Source organism: Rhamphochromis sp. 'chilingali' (genome assembly GCF_963969265.1).
Source record: "Rhamphochromis sp. 'chilingali' genome assembly, chromosome: 12".
Taxonomy (NCBI): domain Eukaryota; kingdom Metazoa; phylum Chordata; class Actinopteri; order Cichliformes; family Cichlidae; genus Rhamphochromis; species Rhamphochromis sp. 'chilingali'.
In genome coordinates, this window is record NC_137939.1 from 26,962,691 (window position 1) to 26,983,115 (window position 20,425).

General features: G+C 39.6%; 2 protein-coding genes across 3 annotated transcripts; both read right to left on the bottom strand.

Annotated features, from left to right (window-relative positions):
* Nucleotides 1-245: 245 nt before the first annotated feature.
* dhx35 (DEAH-box helicase 35) lies at nt 246-8,903 on the bottom strand. Of its 2 annotated transcripts, XR_013973649.1 has the most exons (22): nt 8,844-8,903; nt 8,319-8,446; nt 8,115-8,207; nt 7,708-7,785; nt 7,457-7,561; nt 6,993-7,054; nt 6,683-6,752; nt 6,494-6,553; nt 5,854-5,966; nt 5,651-5,747; nt 5,369-5,527; nt 4,919-5,129; nt 4,654-4,778; nt 4,364-4,418; nt 4,010-4,200; nt 3,821-3,898; nt 3,582-3,711; nt 3,365-3,446; nt 3,160-3,231; nt 2,896-3,007; nt 515-1,889; nt 272-360 (listed from the first exon to the last, which is right to left on the bottom strand). XR_013973649.1 is itself a non-coding variant. In XM_080898827.1 (21 exons), the coding sequence occupies exons 1-21, from the start codon at nt 8,881-8,883 to the stop codon at nt 1,851-1,853; spliced, it is 2,100 nt and encodes a 699-aa protein (XP_080754953.1). In that variant the 5' UTR covers nt 8,884-8,903; the 3' UTR covers nt 246-1,850. The 2 variants fall into 2 exon arrangements, 1 of the variants encoding a protein (XP_080754953.1); XM_080898827.1 differs by having other exon boundaries at nt 246-1,889.
* A 1,536-nt stretch (nt 8,904-10,439) lies between these two features.
* rab5if (RAB5 interacting factor) lies at nt 10,440-16,884 on the bottom strand. The gene is made up of 4 exons (XM_080897860.1): nt 16,578-16,884; nt 15,400-15,503; nt 15,150-15,279; nt 10,440-11,877 (listed from the first exon to the last, which is right to left on the bottom strand). Exons 1-4 carry the CDS (start codon nt 16,683-16,685, stop codon nt 11,836-11,838), a joined length of 384 nt encoding a protein of 127 aa, XP_080753986.1. The 5' UTR covers nt 16,686-16,884; the 3' UTR covers nt 10,440-11,835.
* Between the last annotated feature and the right edge of the window lie 3,541 nt (nt 16,885-20,425).

Consider the following 20,425-nt stretch of genomic DNA (forward strand, 5'->3'; position numbering starts at 1 on the left):
GAAATTTAAAAGTCTATATAAAGACATTAATTTACATATATGCTACATCAGGCTATTTTGGGGGTAATTTATTCCTTATAAATTTAATGTGACATTTATTTTGGTTTTTCGGGAAGGGACAAAAAAAATAAAAAACCCAATATGCTGATGATGTAAAAGTCTCAAAAAAAATTATATATCAAATATAATGCACTTGGCTTTAAAGAGTTAAGTGAGCACAGCAAATGACACTCAGCACTTAAGTGTATGACAGTAAGGCTTTATTTGATGATGGGAGGAAGAGGTGGCAGGTTGTATCTCAGAGGTAAGCTGTTACACGGGTCTACAGATTACTGCTTTGGCTGCATACATACTCAGTGTCTGCACAAAATAAGAGAGAACAAGTCACCTCAAATATTTTCATCTGCAACAAGTCTACGAGGTGATCTTAAATGTACAGGTCTACATCAGAGCACAACTTAGCATGCAGAGATACTTTTAATCGTAGTCATCTAATTTGAATTTGTTTGCCTACCTACTGTTTGGTGTTTTGTTTGCATCTACAGTTATAACCTAAAAAAAGAAGAAGAAAAAACAGGCATGTAGATGTAAAATTTGGTGGCAGGAGTAACTGTACTGGTTTGATGCCAGCAGAGTATAATATCAAAACCTTTATTATACAGCTCACTGAAGCTTTCAGGGCCAAACACCTCTGAAGGAAAACAAAAAGACAAACTCATGAATCCATACATGTGGAATGTAAAAACCCTTTTACTAAACAGCTGCTTAGACAATACTCATGGACACAAAAACAAACAAATGAACTTGTTAAAACTATGAAACCATAAGAAGAAGTCAGATGTTTGCTACAGTGTCTTTTGAGGCTTTGGATGCACTTTACATCATCACAGGAACAAATGGCACTTCATTTGTTTTAGTTTCACAGCTTTTTGTTTACAATGTTTGGGTGTAATTTCCCCCCCCCTTACATCTACAATTACATTTCAAAATGAAATGCAAAACACACTGTCAAAATAAACTGGCACAAAGTGGTGACAAGGCCACTATGTCTGAGCTATACTGTAGTCGAGCGGTAAGAGTGTAAAACGAGGATCCAAAAGTAATGCTATCCCTTCACAGTATCATTATTGGAGGATCTCAGGTTGACTGAACAAAATCATGAGTTTTGGTATGCTGTAGATGTGTTGGAAATATATACCACTACATTCTGTATGAAGGAAAAGAAATTTATAAGACATCAAAATTAAATCTGAGGTTAAGTAAACTAATTTAAACATAAAAGGCACCCAGTTTGTGGGGAAAGCAAAATAACTACAAACAAACAAAAACCATGCTCTTAAAGGACACGCCCTCACAGACCAGGTTCTATCATCCATCGGCAACAGGAAACAAAATATAGCACTTTAAAAAAAAAATGCAGCCTGGGACCAGGTGTGGACAGGCCTGTGGCACCGAAGCCCTTCCCTGGACCTGAGCCTGCTATGATTATATATATATATACACACACATATATATGAATGAACTACATGACCGTCCCAGAATGGACACTGGGTCAGGCACAGCCTAGACTCATTTCACATTCATTAGCATTTACTCTCATAGACTGAATATACACTACAGCACAGCCAAAACCGAGACACACTCAAATGGAGCAAGTTTAAATGTTTACATCAACATTTAAATTATACCGCTGAATCCCAGTGTAGCATGGCCACATAGTGTAGATGGGGTTGTGCAGGTGGACAATAAATATACATATATATATTACATCTTTATATACAGTGAAATGGAGAAGGGGCACAGTGGTAAATTATTCTTCCTCTTTTATCGTGGTGAAGTGATGAGGAGATTTAGAGGACCCTGGATCTCTTGCTGGCCAGCGAGCCATGCTAAAAGACACAAAAAAATAAAAATAATAATAATAATAAAACAAAATCAAAAAATACAGAAGCTGTGAGCTTGTTCACAGACTGTCTCCATACAACCCCAAATTCCAAATAAGTTGTTAAACTATGTAAAATGTAAATAAAAACAAAATGCAGTGATTTTCACATCTTTCTTCAAATCAGATGGAACGTAGAAATAAAAATAAAAAGTTTTTTTCTTAAGAAAAAAAAAGGGTTGTTTTGAATGTCATAGCACCAACATGTCTGAGAAAAGTTAGAAAGAGCCCACATTTACCACTGTGTGGCATCCCCGCTGCTTTTAACAGTATGTAACCATCTATGAGCTGAGGAGACCAGCTGATGGACTTTGGATGGATTGTTGAGTAATATGATTGTCATAGGGGAGTCATATGATTGTTGGGTTGTAGGATCTATCTTACAATATAAACTGCCTGTTGTTGTGATTTGGCGCTGTACAAATAAAATTGAATAGAACTGAATTGAATAGAAGTCACTTAGATGAGAGACTAAATGTTTCTCCCACTGAAAATGCTACGTCAAGATTAACAGTTGTGTTCTACAGAATCGTTTGTTCTATGGATGATGATGAATCAAATTATTTGCAATTTTATGTTGAAGACCATTATTCTGAAACTCTACAATCCCAGTCCCAGTTCACTTAATTACTTGCAAAATATTCCACCAGCCATTTCTTTTCAATACCCCCTTACTTTTCCAGCTTTTTGTTACGCCATCCCAGTTTTTTGAGACACGTTACTGCCAACAAATTCAAAATGAGCCACTGTTTAAACATTTGATACTTCCTATGTTCTCTTGTGAATAAAATATGGGTTTGCGAGATTTGCGCATCATTTTTATTTACATTTTTACACAGCATCGCAACTCTTTTGGAACTGAGATTAAAAACAAAACACAACAATTATTGCACAATATATATTTGAGATTAATAACAAATAATAAGCTGGTCAGCTTTAATTGTTTGACATACCTTGGCTTGCTTGTAAAAGTGAGGGGCCAACTCAACCAGCCAAGACGACTCAACAGCAGTCACGTCACGCATGTAGTATTTTGATGTCTGCACCACTTCATTGAAGACAACCCTGAAAGAATGCAACACAGAAATGTTTACAGCATGTTTCTCTCAAACATGTCCAAATAAAAGATGCTTTTAGAAACAGTTAGGCATTTCAGTTCTCTGCAAAGCCTTAAGATCATTACTGACACTTCAGCAGCTCAAAGAATGAACACTGACCACTTTGGAGGTTTCTCTCCGTACAGCACAGAGTTTGGGTGGATGTGAAGCTCACGATCGTCTCGTAAAGTCCTGGCAAAGGAAAAAGAATGACGGAGTGCACCAAGTGGTTTTTGTAAAAAACAAAACAAAACATGAAAACTGTTAAAACCCCTCAGGTGGGAAAACTGAGACATCTAATAAAGTGACAGACGTTTGTCCTTACCGGTAGGAACCAGAATGGTGAATGCGAGCTGCATTAGCAAAAAATCCAGAGACAATGCACTTCAAGATCACATCTGGATCACCTGTGCGAGACACACATCAAGAAGATTACGGTGAAACAGCTTAAAAACAGGAGACTTCGTGCCTAACAAGTCAGAATGTGTCTTGGACTGAATGTGTGTACTCGGCTGGTACAAGCCCAGAAAGAAAACGCATACCTTCACTGGATGTTCGCGGCACTTTAAACTTGTTCATGAGGCGCCGGAGCTGCTCTCGTACAGTCACAGCTCGCAGCAGACCCTTGTAGTTGAGAAAATGCTCCTGACACCACTGGGAGCTCTTCTGGTGCTGCCGGAAAGAAGTAAAAACACAAGGTCAGAGTTGACTTTACTCCAGGCTTTGGCAAAGTTCGTGGTCACAGTCTGAGGAATGTGCATACGTGCGCTCACAACTATACCTTAATGAATGCTTCATACACATTCAGCATGGTGAGGTGGTCTCCTTCTGCGACTGCAAACTTCCTGTGCTCGCGGGCCTGCAGGCAGAGATAACAAAAATAAATAAATAAATAGGATAATTATTTTGCTGACTTAGCATTTCTGCTAAAAATACAACATGCTCCGTCTGAGGGCCGGTTTCCACTTACAGCAGCTTTCTTCTGATTGGGTGGCACGACAAATATATTCTGAATCTGCATCATTGCTGCTATGGTAACAATCTCTTTGGAGCACCCAAAGTTTCCCGACTCTAGGAGCATCTTAGCAAACATGGGGCTGAGGGGAAACTCTGCCATCCGCACACCCATGGGATCAGTCAAACGGCCGTAATGATCCAAACCTGCCAAGAGACACAAAATTAGCGACGAGTCTGCATTTTGCACGAGGAAGTTTTACCTCGAAGAAGCTTGTGAGTGCAGGATTTTGAAAGCTAGTCCTATAGTTGAAGGACAAACTTTGCTTTTCCACTATTTCACATAATTTTTAAGGACCTTGTTTCTTACCTCCCAGAGCGTAGAGAAGCTCCAGTGCCTGAACCATAGTCTGAGCTGGAGGAGGCTAATAAATCATAATAAAAATAAAGGCAATTTTAAGCACAATATTTACTCTAAACGACACAATGGAGTGGTAATTAGCACTCTTAGGAGGCCATGACATCTTTAAAAACACAAACTGCATTCATTTTATAGTTGCTATGCACATTTCTCTTTCTAATAAAAATATAAACTACGATTCCTTTCACAGTGGCTGAACACATCACAGCTACTCTGTGGATTCAAAGCGAGCCACTCACAGAGAGAAAGCTGAACCGCAGCACGTTGTCAATGCCCAACGCTTTGAGCTGCAGGATGACAGGGGCCAAATTGGAGCGCTGCATCTCTGGCACAGTGGAAGCCGGCAGTTTCTCAAAGTCCTCCTCTGACAAAGGAACAGCAGCGATAAAGTGGACAGGGAGACATGCAGACAAGAAAAGACAGGGAAAGGGAGTTATAATGAACAAAAATGTAAATAAAAATATGTTCATTGCGTGTATCATATGGCTGGAGGTTCACACATACCCGTGTACAGTCGAAAGCATTTCCCAGGTCGGTTGCGTCCAGCTCTCCCCGCCCTCTGACTGGCTGAAGCCTTGGAGATGGGCGTGACCACCAGCGATTCAATGGCAGTGCAAGGATTATAGGCTCGCAGCTTCACAAACGCACAGTCAATGACAAATACAATTCCATTTATAGTGATGGAGGTCTCAGCTATATTAGTGGCCACCACAACCTGGAAGAAAAATTAAATGATATTGTGTTAATAAAGGTTTATTTGCTTGTGCTGGCTCATACGTCACCAGTCTGTACCATTTCTATCATTACAAGAAATTCATCATAACAGTAAAAGATTGTTAATATATGCCAAAAATGGCAGTTATTTCATCCATTAACTAAAAATGTTGATATGATTATCCAGCCTGACTTGCATCTTGGATTGTCCATATAAACACACAAAAACAAGATTTTTACCTTGCGAACAGAAGAGGGCACCCGCTCAAAGACCTTCATCTGATCGGCGTAAGGAAGACCAGAATACATGGGCAAAATTCTCAGGTGCTTCTTCATGCCGTACCGTGACAGAGTCCTGGCCTGATCCTGCAGCAGGGACACCACCTTCTCCACCTCCTCCTAAGGTGAAAAAGAAAACAATCGAAACCATTAAGAAACCTGGTATATGGGATGATTTGGTTTTTACTGTTTTCACACTGATGTCGAATAAAAGCTAGGTCAGTAAATGATATGGCTGCTAACCTGCCCAGTGAGAAAAGCCAGGACATCTCCATCATCCTCAGTCTCGTGAATCTTGAGCACAGTCTCCACCGTAGCTTTCACATAATCTGGGACAGGACTGAAAGCAAACCAAACATACCTCAGGAAAAACAACAACAACAACAAAAAGGAATATGCAAAAATAACAGACTATTTGCTCAGTTTGGATTCTGTGTGTTGCCTACCTGACGGTGTAGAAGATATCCACCGGGTAAGAGCGTCCCTCTACTGTCAGAATTCCACAGGTGTCTTTGCTCGGATCGCCGGACTCATTCAGGTTGAAGAAGTCATGGAATTTCTTCACATAATATTCGTATTTCAATTAATAAAATGGACATTAATAAAGCATTTAACCACTAGTTGATTTGTCTCACGTTTGAATGGAGGCATTATAATTGCATTAACATTAAAGAAGCCAACTACACTGCTTCCACAGCTGGCAGGCTTGGCAAAGATTTAACACATTAAACATTTAAAACTGAATTTAATGTGTGATTCACTTTAACCAAACCAAAGAAACAGTTGGTGCCCTCACTCTGACATTTGAGAAAGTTCACAACTTCCAGCGCCGTTTAGCTGAAAAACATGGCACGTGTAGATAAAAGCCTTTTTAAACTGAACGTACAGAACACATCTGATATGACATTTCAGCTGACTCGGGTAATGCTTAGCACAATCGTGGCCTGATTGTGTCTTTCTATCATCAGGGTATCGCAGATGTCAGTACAACGTGATCTGACCTGACATCAGCTTTCCCTCTGTCGGTCTTTTGTTTATCTTTTCTGTCTAATCAAGCAAATCTGCTCATCTTAATGATTCAGTCACCTTGGCATCAAGAGTGGCAGAGGCCACAATCAGCCTCAGGTCTCGTCGCTTCTTCTGAATCTGCCGAAAAATCGGAGAGAAACGGATGAAAGTCAGAGGAATGAGCCACAACTTTCTCTCCTACTTAAACAGCTGTAAATTAATGAGTGACATTAACGTAAAATTTAGATTCGTTTCAGCGGGCATTACCTTCTTTAGCAGACCAATCGCTATGTCTGTATAGAGGGTCCTCTCATGCGCCTCGTCTAGCATCAACACACTTTGGGTGAGGGTACAATGAAGAACATTAGTTGCAAAAAAGTAAACATTAATTAATACTTTATAACAAAAACAACTTTACATGTAAGAGTTAGGATTTTTAGCAGATATCTCAGTGTGAAGATCACAGGCCAGCATCATGACAACTCTGTGTCCTGGTTTTGTACATGCGGCCTCCCTAGTAACGTATTTGCCATGCAGAGAAAAGGGACTGCTTAATGGCTCTATTGCAATCATGTACCTGTACTTTTTCAGAAGTGGATCAGACATCATCTCTCGCACCAGCATGCCATCTGTTAGAAACTGAAGCACACAGGTGCAGTTAAGCACTGAAGGACATTTACAGAGAGATTCAATGAAATTTCTGCCCATGGGTTACAAAGATCCAGTGATCACAGCCACACACTTTCCTGAAAACAAGGTTTCTTATCTTTAGATTATGAGATATTTTCCCCCAAATAATGACATATTAGTGTTAGGACTTCCCCCCAAATATCAGTATTGCTGAGGCTGATCCCCAATTAGCCTCTTAAAATATTGAGAAACATTCACAATTCACATCCGATGATAAGTCTGAGTTGTTTTTCTCAAATACGACCTCTAAAACATTTTTTCCCCCCCACACAAACAGAACTGGGCTTTCCTACAACCACACATGTAAAACGCTTATCGCTGAGGCCACAAACACAACTGACAAGCAAATACCTTGATCCTCGTAGCGTGGGGATCAGAACAGTCATCGAATCTAATAGTGTAGCCCACCTCATGGCCCAGCAGGGCCCCTCTCTCCTCTGCCACACGGTTAGCTACCTATCAGCAGGAAACAAAGAGGGGCGAAAATACAGAGTTTAAGGAATGTGTGTGACCTTCGGTGTGAGCTGAACTGCTGTGAAGGGAATGACATTGGCAAACAGCGAAGGAGCCGCGCAATAAGAGGAGATCAGTGGGGTTCTTACAGAGATAGCAGCCACACGTCGAGGCTGTGTCACTCCAATCACCTTCCCCTCCGCTGCCCAGCCAGCCTCCAGCAGGTACTGATGAAAATCACATGAAAAAAAGAGAAGGTAGATCCAAAAAAGGAGGGAAGCATGAAAAGTGGACTGTGCATAAATTACATTCTAGCTGATGTGGTCCAAACACTTGCTTTCAAAAGAGGCTCCAAAAAGCACCAAAAAACAAGGTCATGTTAAACCGCTGTGGGAGTTAATCCACATGAAAAGGTGTGAGTCACTGCAGCATGACTTTGAAGGTACCCCACCACCCCCCCTTTTTTTTTCCTGACTGCTATCATAAATGCAAGAAAACGGTTTTTTGTCATTCATCTTTTATGCCATAAATGTTGCATGGAGTAAATCACACTAACCTGAGGTATCTGTGTCGTCTTCCCACATCCAGTCTCACCAACTATGATTACAGTCTGGAAGCTCTCAACCAAGTACAAGATGTTGTTTCTGTGCTGGAGGGGCAGCAGTAACGAGAAGCACTTAATGAACAATTAAACAACAAGCACAGGGGATCACAAAATAACCCTGTAACATTAGAGCAGGTGCAAAAGCGGTTTAAAAACCTTAAAAACGGGGAGTTTCTGTCGCTGCTTCTCTATGGAGAGTGCGGTGTGGGGGTTGAAGATGATGGGGGAGCCGGTGGTCTCTGAGTTCAGCTCCCGCTCCTCTGAGATCCCCGGTGCCTCAGAGCCTGAAGCAGAGCAGATGGTGAAGGAGGAGAAGATAAGATATTTTATTTAAACGCAGGCAGGCTGAGGAAAAAGGGACTTAGGAGGATTTGATTTGGTGCAATGAACATGTCATGGCAGAGCGATAAAAGAAAGGTTTCGGCGCACACAAACTCCATCATGTGTGTTATTGTACCCTGCTCCACAGTGCGTGTGTCTGTTTTCCTCTGGAAGGTTATAGTTTGATTCCGCGCAGTTAAACCGAGCTGATCTGCGCCGGCTGCAGAAATCACGCAGCTGCCGTGAACGCCGCTGCAGCCGCACCGAGACTCGCTGGTCGACGTTAGCAGCTCACGCTAACAAATACAAACCCAAACAAACCACCAACAAGCTAATCTATCCTCTTTTATTCCTACTTACCCGGCTTCCAAAATTTCATCGTGGAGAGGGGAGCCGCCATCTTGGCTTCTACGTCACATATCCCCCCCTTTGCATAGCCGGGGGATGACGTCACAAGCTCTGTTTCCTTCGTTTTTATGAACGATGTCAGCTCGTTCAAAAACAGGTGCAAGGGGAAGTTTACGCTGACTTTTCAAGCTGTTAATTACATACGTCATAAATACTACATTTCAATATATACGCACACTGGACATTTTATTAGGTACATCTCGGTAGCACCAATTTGGAGCCCTTTTGGCTTCTGACCCGCCTTCATGGCACGGGTTCAACAAGATGAACCCCCTAAACGGGAAGGGTTGTTTAAAAACTTTGTGCTTTTTATGCTGATGCCACCATTGTTAACTTGGAAATCTAGTGTCACTTTGTGTCATTGTGAAGTCATATAATATTGTATTGAGATATTGTTTTAAAAGCTCAAACAAAGAAAGTGCTCATGTAAAGTTCGGAGATGATCCAATAGAAACTAAAGTTTTTTCCTAGCCATATGATTGGAGCAGAACTGATGATGCAGACAGCATGTTAACACAGAATTCATGCAGCGTGTGATTTTGTGAAACTTTATGGTATCATTGTGACATCGTAGGGCGTGTGATATAAAGCTCAGTTGTTCAGTTTACTTTTTGAAATTTTTTAGCTTTAGTTTAGTTTTTATTAGTTTCAGTGTTAGTTCTAGTCTTTTTATTTATTAATGTATGTCCGGGGTGGGGAACTCAAGGCCTCAAGGGCATATTTGCACCGCACAAGACACTAAATAATGTGAATTGCACAACACTGGTCATTATATTCTTCATTTCCAGTTAATACTTGTACAGCTGCTGTTATTGTGTATATATATATTTATATTTCTTCATACATTCTTATATAGTTCTATACTGTGTACTGTGTATTTTGTTGTGCAGTTATTTTATTTTTTAACTTTAATTTATATATTTTATCTTATTCCTTCCTAGTTAAATTTACCCTTTTTAATTTTCATATTTATTTCCTATCTTATTCATAGCCTTTTCTTTTTAGGTCACGAGCAGTTGTCTAAGAAATTCACTGCATATCGTACTGTGTATGACTGTGTACATGACAAATAAAATTTGAATTTGAAATCAACACTGTGGCATAGCAACATTTGCACTGTCTGGGAATGATCAAGGAAAAGCTGCTGGTGACCTTTTACCACTCCACAATAGACCGTGTGTTAACATGGTGCCTCACAGTGTGAGATGCTGACTGCTCAGTAGCTCTACAGAAGGTCACCCCCAGACCGGCCCAAAAATTAATAAATCAAAAAAAAAAAAATCACTGGCGGCCTCTTTAACATTAAACACACGCTACCGTTACACAGAGCCCAAACATTGTAAAAGACTGCTCCCACCCTGCCTACCTGCTGTTCGACCTCCTGCAGACACCGCAGGTAAATAAAAATTTGTGGCCATTACCTCTCGCAACTATACATACAAAACAGTCACAGTAAACACTCACAAATATTCTTCCAATGACAGTTTCAGTTTTCATTCAATCACTTTTTAAATTTAGATTCAATAAACAAGAGACCACCTCTTTGAAAATGGAGGCCAAATAAAGCCCATGTTTAATGATTCCCAAAATTTTGATCAGAAAATACAAACCTTTCAAACACCAGCTGCATATCTAATATAACAGTACCATTGCATTAACTTTGCATGAACTGCTTTTTTTTTTTTTGAAGTTCTTCATGATAAAATACTGAAAAATGTTTAATCAAACAAGGCATAAATACAAATAAATCTGCATAATACAAGCTGGATTTAAGAAAGGGGACAATGCAGACATTTTACAGACAAGTTTAAATTAATTTCAACACAAGAACTAAGACTTTCTCATACGTAGCTTCCAGATCAAAGACATTAAATTAAAATAATTCTAACAGATCAGGTTTGACTTAAATCTGTTAACTGCATATGACCACAACATGCAAGTTTCCTCACTTTTTCCACTGAGGAACATGTATGGAGAGATAAATTTGATAGTTATCTGTTCCTGCAGCACATTGACACTAGTGACACTGAGATAGGATATTAGCCAATACACGCTCTTACAACCAGCATTTATTTCAATATTAAAAGTTAGACTCCAGCTACAATTTTCACATTCGTTAAATTTGACAGCAGATCTTTAGAAATACTAAGAAATTGAAGGTTTATATCCACTTGAGGGGGGGGATGGAGTTCTATTTCACAAGAAAACATAACTCCAGCCTTCAAAATACAGACATACATATACTGTAGCTGGTAACCATAACAGTAAGCTGTAATATGCTGTACTTTAAGGCAGCTAAGATCTTAAAAAAAAAAAAAAGAAAGAGACAAATATACATAAGGTAGATTGGGGGATTAACAGTGAAGCCACAGATTGAATCTTTTACTAGTACTTCTGTTCATCCGGTATGGTGGATTTTTGTCCCTGAAATAAAAGGAGACATTTAACATTCAACCGTGGACTGATTGAACCCTCTCGACTAAATGATGACACGCTGTTTTTACTGTCCTGCACCTGTCACCTGACTGGCCAGCCCGTGAGCAATAACCCGCGAGAACAGTGGCCATGCTCGCTATTCGTTTCCGCTTCACCCCGAAATCGATGTTCATGTCGCTCATCAAGCTACTGTTTATAAAAATTTATACCGATTCAACCAAATGGTTTCCTGTGCCTTTAGTGTTTTAACAGACAAGTGTTGAAGGAAATGAATGAATCAAATATGCCTTCAATAGAAACTCAAAAAAAAAAAAAAAGACAGTATTTGAACATTTTCATTGCGGTGTTCTTCCTGGATCTTCCAAAGACAATTCCCATGATGCACTGCACACTGAGAAGCCATACTTTATGTAGTAGCACTGATAATCCCATACCACTGAGTTCTTGTATCTTGACAATTTACTTTAGCAGAAATGTTCAATGTTTTTAGTGTCTTACAGATTCCTCCTCAGTCAAAATGTAGAGCTGTGTAAAAGATTATCCACACCACCTGATCAAGAGAGAGAGAAAAAGATGTGATTACACTGACAATCAAAGCGTGGGCCTCAGACCTGACAAATTTCAAACTGAGCTGAAGAAAACCATCAGATAGCCTTAAAAACACTGATGTAATACAGAACTTTTGGTACCTTCACACTGTATCATATTCATCTCTCACAAGAACATGTATTTATGTTGTAAGGTAGACCCTACAATAATACAGAGAAAAACCCAGCAATCACATGACCCCCTATGAGCAAGCACTTTGGCAACAAACCAAAATTTTCTGGTAATGGTTCTCAGCACATATGCTCTCTTTTTTTCCAAAACAAACTTCCTGCTGGGCTGTGAAACTTAATACACAGAATTAAAACATAACCATCACAAATTTGGATTGAATTTTAACAGAAACTTGCTATTTGTAAACACGTTTGGATTTACTGCATATCTGGGGGAATATCACAATGAAGTTGGATGAGAATCTTTGTTTCCATATTGAAACTATTATATTTGTGATGCAGTCACCTGATTTGGACCATTTGAAAGAATGTCATGTGCTTGGCATATGAGAAACTATAAATAGCACATCATTGCCCTGCCTGCAAAACTGTGGTTTCTACACACACGTATGAATCTGCTGTCAGATGTCGGACAGGCAAATATTTTAGAGAATTCAAACAACCATCAACATCAAGCTACACTCCTGAGTGTCTGTACTCAGAGCCACAGTGCCAGATATTTAATCTAAAAAGGACCTAGTTCAATGAGGTGGTATTTTTTCTTTGTTTGTTTGGGGTTTTTGCTCTTCAAAAACAGAAAAAACATCTACAAAACCACCTTAACTACATCTCACAATGCATTTAGAGAAAAAAAAACAAAAAAAAACCCATTCCTATTAAGGAGCACATATTTCCCTGGATTTTCTTCCTTGGCATTTGGAAGGTTTTTGTTTGTTTGTTTTTATTTGATCAACTAACATGTCAGAGAGTAGGGTGAAAATTAATATCAAATACTATAAGAAGAAAACAATTAAAAAGCTTTAGACAAAGAGCTGAAATTTGATGGATCACAAAAATCTGTAAATGAAATAAAAACTCAGGGGAGGGGGGGGGGGGGGGAAAGGGGGAGGAAAAAAAGAGAATATGGAGGTTTAAGGTGACGGTGTTTTTGGTAGTAGCAGTTTAACATCTGGTCCTCATCTAAAAATCAACCAACTGTAAACTTTTAAAGTTTCACTGCATTTCACTCAGAGGTTTCCTTTCTCCTGGGCAGTCTAGAATTGAAAAAGTACTTCTGTGTGTTCATCTGTGTTTGAGAAGCAATAAACTAAAAAGAATTTAACATAATTATGTGTAGTAGCAAAAATCCACCCTACAGGCCTGTGGAAAAAGCCTGTCGCCTTCCTCGTGTATAAAAACACACATGTTCATTTATGATGTTTTAAATTAGAATAAATATAACAAAATATTATTTTTATTAGGGCTGCTCGATTATGGCAAAAATGATAATCACGATTATTTTCACTGAAATTGAGATCACGATTATTTGACGATATTTATTTAACCCTTTAAGACCTACTATAGAACCAAGTCCACCAGAGCTTATATTATTTTTTTACATGCTGTAGTGCCATTTGTGGGAGCATTTCAAGTTGCTATACATCAATACAACTGTTATAACCCATATTTTAATAATATGTATGCATTAAGTCCATAGTAATTACATAAATTGCAAAAAAGTGCAATAAACTACAAAAAAAAATTGAAAATCGTTTTTGTTTTGTTTACATATATTTCTACTTGGAGAAATTTAAGAGGCTTATCCCTCAAAACTTTAAATACAATAAAGTTGCAAAAAATAGTTTCCCACCACAGGAAATTTATTTTGAGTGTCTTCATAGTTTTATTTTGGAGATACAGCAATTTTTATATACTGCAGGAAAAACAAAAAACAATCCTATGATGCAAATTTGCAAAGAAAACAGCATGTGCATCATTTCACTGTGGGAAGTGTTACGAACAGCTGATAGGAACGGCAAAGCGTGTTTCTGGAATATTATGTTTTTGTTCCTGCAAGCGCTTTTTATGCAATTTTTGCAAAGCTATATGTGGAACGAAACCGTGACCGAGGACAAGCTGATGGCATCAGATGTAAGTACAACTCCTCCGGTTTCATATGCAAAACAAATTATTGCGCTAGCTTACACGGTTCAGGTTCTACAGGGATTTAACAATAGTTACGCAAAACGGAGCGTGCTGCTCTGACCAGCTTTAAAGGGTTAACAATGACTTAAAAAAAATAATATAAAATAGTGTGCAACACCACTGAAGTTTTTTTTTTTTTTAAACTCTCTTTTCAACCAACGGCAGTCACTCTCCTCTCCAAATATCTTCTGCTTAGCTTTCCGAGCTTCCCTCGGGTCCTCTTAATCAGCGGTCTCCAACCTTTTTTGCGCCACGGACCGGTTTATGCCCGACAATATTTTCACGGACCGGCCTTTAAGGTGTCGCGGATAAATGAGGGAGGGGCTAATAATCGGCTCAGTCATTTTTAATGATCGTTGAAAGCCCAGATCGTAATCGTGATTAAAATTCAATTAATTGAGCAGCCCTAATTTTTATTATATTTATCATATCACTGTTTATAGCAAGATGACAAAGAACATCAAACTATTCACTAATGAATACATATTTATTGCTCGTCTTTGCAAGCTACATATTAATCATATAAGATAAAGTCATTAACTGCAGGCACTGTTAGTGTAATTGCTTGATGAACACTTATTTACAATAATGCATTTCAACAAATTCCAGCGACACCAAAGTGCCACTGCACTAAAGATTTAATCTTTCATCCTATTTGTAACAGTTTTGCATTTTAGTGTTACGTTCATTGGGAATGGAAGAAACACAAAAAAAATTTCAAAGATCAATAAAAACGGCACGAAAAGCCCAGACAGTGGATGCTTTTCATTGCTTTTAACACTCCGTTTCACTTCAGCTCTTTGTATGTTTGAATTTCATGAATTTCTGTGGCTGGCTGACGGATCAACAGCAGCACATACTTTGTACACTGCCTCCACTGACACAGCTCTCTAGAGGTAAATGGGCCATCCTTGAACTGCTAACATACTACAAATGTGCTACCCTTGCTTAACCCAATGTGACATCTAACATGAATTTACATGCATGTACACCAGGAACCAAAATAGCCTATTTTGAAAGTCTAAGTTTTGTTATACTTCAACAGTTTATACATTTTGAAAGACATTACTAAACCCACCAGAAACAGGGCAAAAGATGTCATGAAGCCTTCTTTGGTGAGTTCCCACGTGCCCCCATACTCTTCCTCATCGATCTGCTGAAAGCTGCTGAAGTATACATACAGGACGCCAGCATTGATAATGCAGAATCTAAAAAGCGCACACAAACACACAAAGATGTTAGCTTTTCAGTGTTTCCTTTGGTACAACAGGATATGTAAAGGGTCAGTGAAAGATGTAAGGTTTAGACAAGCTGTACACAATACTTACATGGCTATTCCCAGAAACCCTTTTAGTGGTGCTACACCCCACATCACACCAAGGACAATTGCAATAATTTGTCGGAGCCAATAAATCACATCTAAGAACTCGTCCTGTGGAATAAAACAAACATTTTATTTAACAGGTCCTAAAACAGCAAAACAGCCCAAGACCATCACACCACCACCACCATGTTTGACTGTTGGTATGATGTTTATAAGAAATGCCCTGTCAGTTTTATGCCAGTTGTAACAGATTTTGTGGGGAAAAAGAAAAAAAAAAATCAACTTTTGTCTAATCAGTTCAGAGAATATTTTCCCACAAGTCATGAAGATCATCACGATGCTTTTTGGCAGATGTGAGACAAGCCTTTGTGTTCTTTTTAATCAGCAGCTCTCCAATAGATGCAATTTTTGACCAGTCTTTTGTTGCGGAATCATGAACATTGTGCTTAACTGAGGCAAGCGAGGCCAGAAGCTCTTTAGATGTTGTTCTGGGTTCTTTTGTGTCCACCTGGATGAGTCGACAAAGCACTCTTGGAATAGCTGTGTCCGGCACTCCTGGGAAAGCTCACCACTGGGCCACCACAGGTTCTCTCCATTTGTGGATAACGGCTCTCACTGTGGTCCACTGGCATCCCGAAGCCTTATAAATGGCTTTGTAAACCTTTCCAGACTGTCAAGATTCTTATTAGGTATGTAGCCGGGGGGGGGGGGATTATTTTTTCCACTTTAATAAATGAACTCATCTTTTAAAACCTGCATTTTGTATTTACTCGGGTTACCTTTGTCTATACAGCACTGTATGTTGACATACTCAGCTACATGTTCTGCATCCAGTACTGAGTATACCACTAAAATAAATACATTTTAGTGGTATAAATAAATTCTCTTATAGGGGCATGTCAGTGATATTATCGACCAACCAATATATCAGTCAGACTTTGAAAGGCTTACAATATTTATTAGGCAATGAAATTCGTTATGAATAACCACAAACAAGAGCAATATTTGAAAGTAGGGCTAAATCACCAAGACGATTAACTCTACTCCCTTTAGATCTGACAGCTAGCCCAGATTAATCCTTCGCAGCCATACCTCCATGACTGCCACATTACACGCTTTCACAACTTTGAGGCGACTAACAACAAGAGCACTAACATAACAAAAAAGGACAAACTGACTGACCTTCTCTTCCCAAACAGCGTTACTGTTGAAGGCTTTGCTCCATGTGGACTGCTTTACACCTCCATTCACTAGATGACTTTCTTCTTTCCGCTTTGAAATGCTCGTCATTCTTTGCGCTTTCTTTCAGCGACACACGTGGAAAAGTTACACTCCAAGCTCGGTGACACCTACAGGTAGATTTCACTATTCTTCTCCGACCGGAGGCAGAAAGTGCTGGGAAATATTTGAAGGTATTAAGAAAATCTACGCTTCGCTGAGCTGACAGGTTTCAGAAGCTAACCGTAAAAGGGAGTCTGAGCATGCGTAATATCGTTTGAACCCAGCCAGCGACGGCCAATCAGAGAGTGCGACGTTTCTGCGCCGCTATTCCTCAGAATCGCTATAAATTCCACAGCGACCTCTGATGGTGAAACTCAGAAACTGACACATATATTGGCATCTATTATATTTCGTCAGCTTCTCCATTTCTATTACAGTTAAATCTGCCATCTATATTGATAAGCTATCCAGAACTGTATATGTAATTATCTTATTATTACCTTTTGTTTATCCAAGTAAAAGTCTCACTGATTAGACGTTGGAGCACAAGAAGTATTAACTAACTTAAGCTATTATTCTGGGCTGATTCTTTCAACCATTTATTTATTATCTCCTTTGGTTTTTGAGATCTGGTTTTAGTGACTTGGTTTAGTCATTTTTATTTTCAAAGTAAATCAGAAAAGAAATCTAAATGGTAAATGTCCTGTATTTGTATAGCACTTTACTTAGTCCCTAAGGACCCCAAAGCGCTTTACACTACATTCAGTCATTCACACACTGGTGATGGCAAGCTCCATTGTAGCCACAGCTGCCTTGGGGCGCACTGACAGAGGCGAGGCTGCTGGACACTGGCGCCACCGGGCCCTCTGACCACCACCAGTAGGCAACAGGTGAAGTGTCGGAGCTGGGCGACCAGCAACCTTCCGATTACAAGATGAACTGCCAACTCTTGAGTCACGATCACCCCAGAGAGATTATAGTCCTCGTCTGACCTGGGAAAGCCTTGGAAGCCACCAGGAGGAATGGAAAATTGTAGCTGGAATACCCTGTGTAGGATACTTCAGATACGCAGAAGAAAATGGGTGGATGGATCTTTGAAACTGCAGAAGTACCCCCAGAGTACAAATACGCCTCCTTGAAAATCACTGTTGTAATGTTGACAAAAAGTCAAAAAATTCAGAGTATATAAATTACTGGCATGCAGCTATGAAGACCAAAAAGGTGTATTTTTATGTAAGCTGCATAAAAAAGGTTCCATGGTTATTTTCTTTAATCCTATGATTATTCAGAGATCTCCACATCAGAGACTTCCACAAATAGCACATGTTAGCTCATGGAGCGGCACCTAATGACTAATCAACTGATCTGTTGATCTCAATAAGCCAACCTTTCATTTGGTCTGTGAGACCGCTGCTTTTTCTTGTTTGCTGAAGAACTGTGGCAGCTCTGAAGTATATTGCAAAACTAAGGGATAGTAATAAGGACAGTGTTCTGCATGTCTTGTGGTGAGAAAACATCAAAAGCGCTTCAGTGGATGTGAGCATGTATAAAAACAGAGAAAGGTGTTTCCCTGCATGCTGTGTCAGGACTTCTCCAAGGTATCAAAATAATTACAAGAGGGGGTTTTTGGTCTTTTTTTTTCATGTGAAATCCTGGATTTTTTTCTTCTCTAGCACCAGCTTGTTATATAAATAATACATCATAAAAAATGGTCATTAAATAAAAAGTTTGGGATCTATAGTTATATATAGCCTATGCAGAGATTTCCTAAAATAGCATTTACCACAAGCAAGCTGCAAGATTTATATGTTTTGATTAAAAAATGAAATCACAGAAATAATGTGTGACTTAACGAGCTTGCAAAGAAAAGCGTCTGGACTTCTTTAGTTCTCCTGTGCATAAAGAAGTCCAGACGCTTTTCTTTGCAAGCTCCTTTGACTACGATGACCTGGATGACTGAGAACCTTCACAGACGTGTGACTTAACTGTAATAACTGATGTAATATGAGTTTTTTAGCTGACAAATTGATGAATGGATGCTTGCTTACTTCTCTCACTGGCTGCTCTGACAGTCATAGAGGTACTTCTCTATACTGTCCAGCAGAGGGCTTCATTTGTTTTGATTGAGCTTCACCCCATTGAGTTCAAGTCATATCTCATAGCAACCCCAACGTATACCATGATAACTACAGTAATCGTGATTGTTTAACCTAAACTGACTTATTCGATTAATAAATTAATCAGTGTAAAATAGTTTATTCCTCTTCTTGTTCTTTTGGCTGCTCCTTTTGCCTGCATTTCACCCTATCTCTACCGTCCTTAGGCAACACCCACACATCTTTGTGGTCTTACTCTTTTCTTCGAGCCTGGAACTCCACATCCTGCATCCTATATCCACTCTTTCTAATCAGGAAATGTCCAAGCCTTCTCCAACTTTGTCTCCGAACAGCTCAACCTGAGCTGTCCCTCTGACATATTCATCATGTCCAACCCCATTCCCTTCTCACCCCCACCTCCATCTCTTCTTCCTGCCTTGTTGTCAGTGCCACTATCTTCAAACCTACACCAAAGCAGGTCTCACTAACATACTATAAACCTTCTCTTTCACTCTTGCTGCAAACCTTCTGTCACAAATCACCCCTAGTCTTGTCTCCACCCACTCCACCCTGCCTGCACTCTCTTCTTCACCTCTCCTGTGCACTGTGTATTAGTTTGGGTGGTTGTATTTAAACTCCTTCACTTTCACTACCTCTGATCCTTGCATCATTACTGTTACACCCACCTTTATCTCATTAGCACAAGTATTCTATCTTGTTTGAATTTCATTCCTCTTTTTTCCAGAGCATACCTCCACCTCTCCAGGCTCTCCTCCACCTGCTCCTTACTCTCGCTACAGATCACAATGTTGTCTGTGAACATTATAGCAGTGTCTCACTGTCCCCATACGTGTGCTGCACCATCCTCACGTATTTCTCAGCCAGTTCTGACTCCCTCATTCAGTACCACAGCCCCTCTCTCAGCACCCTATCTTATGTTTTGTCTACATCCACAAAGGTGGTGCAGCTCCTTCTGACTTTCTCTGTACTTCCCCATCAGCACTCTCAAAGCAAGCATTGTACCTGTGGAGCTCTTTCTCAGAATGAAACCATACTGCTGCTCACTGATCACCTTCTTAACCTAGCTTCAGCAACTCTTTACCATTTCTTCATGTTGTGGCTCATCAGCTCTGTAGTTACTACAGCTCTGCACATCACCCTTATTCTTGAAAATCTGTCTCATCACACGTCTTCTCATGCACTCCGGCATCCTCTCACACTCCAAGATTGTGTTAAACAATGTGGTCAACAAGTGCACTGCCCTCTCTCCTAAACATCTCCTCTATACGTATGTCAGCTGAACAACTAATGTAGTCACTGCAAATAAAGCAGTTTGGCAAAATAATTGATTAATGTGTCTGACTAGTGACTCCAATATATTATTAATGGGTCTCTAATGTTAGCTACAGTTTATTTGTTGCACTATTGAAAACCATTAAGAGAATTTCACTTTGACTCTTTTAAGTTGACCCACTGAGCAGTGACTCATTCAGAAAGATGTGGGGGATGTGACATCGTGTTTAATTTGAAGCTTACTGAACATACATATAACAAACAGGGCCCAATGGAAAATCAGTAACACTAGAATACTATATGATGTGTTTTATCTGCTTTATCAGCTACAAATGAGTTTAAACGAATGTCTTTAAAGTGATGCTCCCATGCAGCTGCTTTTTGCCGACTGGCTTTGCACTGTGGTCCATTTTGTGAGCA

Bases quoted from the DNA above. Each gene is read 5' to 3' on its own strand.
- dhx35 (XM_080898827.1), bottom strand. From the start codon at position 8,883: ATGGCGGCTCCCCTCTCCACGATGAAATTTTGGAAGCCGG. The intron at 5,748-5,853 runs GTAGGCAACACA...GTTTGCTTTCAG, and splicing joins GATATCTTCTACACCGTCAG to TCCTGTCCCAGATTATGTGA. The intron at 5,130-5,368 runs GTAAAAATCTTG...TTTTTCTTCCAG, and splicing joins TGCCCTCTTCTGTTCGCAAG to GTTGTGGTGGCCACTAATAT.
- rab5if (XM_080897860.1), bottom strand. From the start codon at position 16,685: ATGACGAGCATTTCAAAGCGGAAAGAAGAAAGTCATCTAGTGAATGGA. The intron at 15,280-15,399 runs GTAAGTATTGTG...TGCGCTTTTTAG, and splicing joins GGGTTTCTGGGAATAGCCAT to ATTCTGCATTATCAATGCTG. The intron at 11,878-15,149 runs GTGGGTTTAGTA...TCTCTTGATCAG, and splicing joins CATCTTTTGCCCTGTTTCTG to GTGGTGTGGATAATCTTTTA.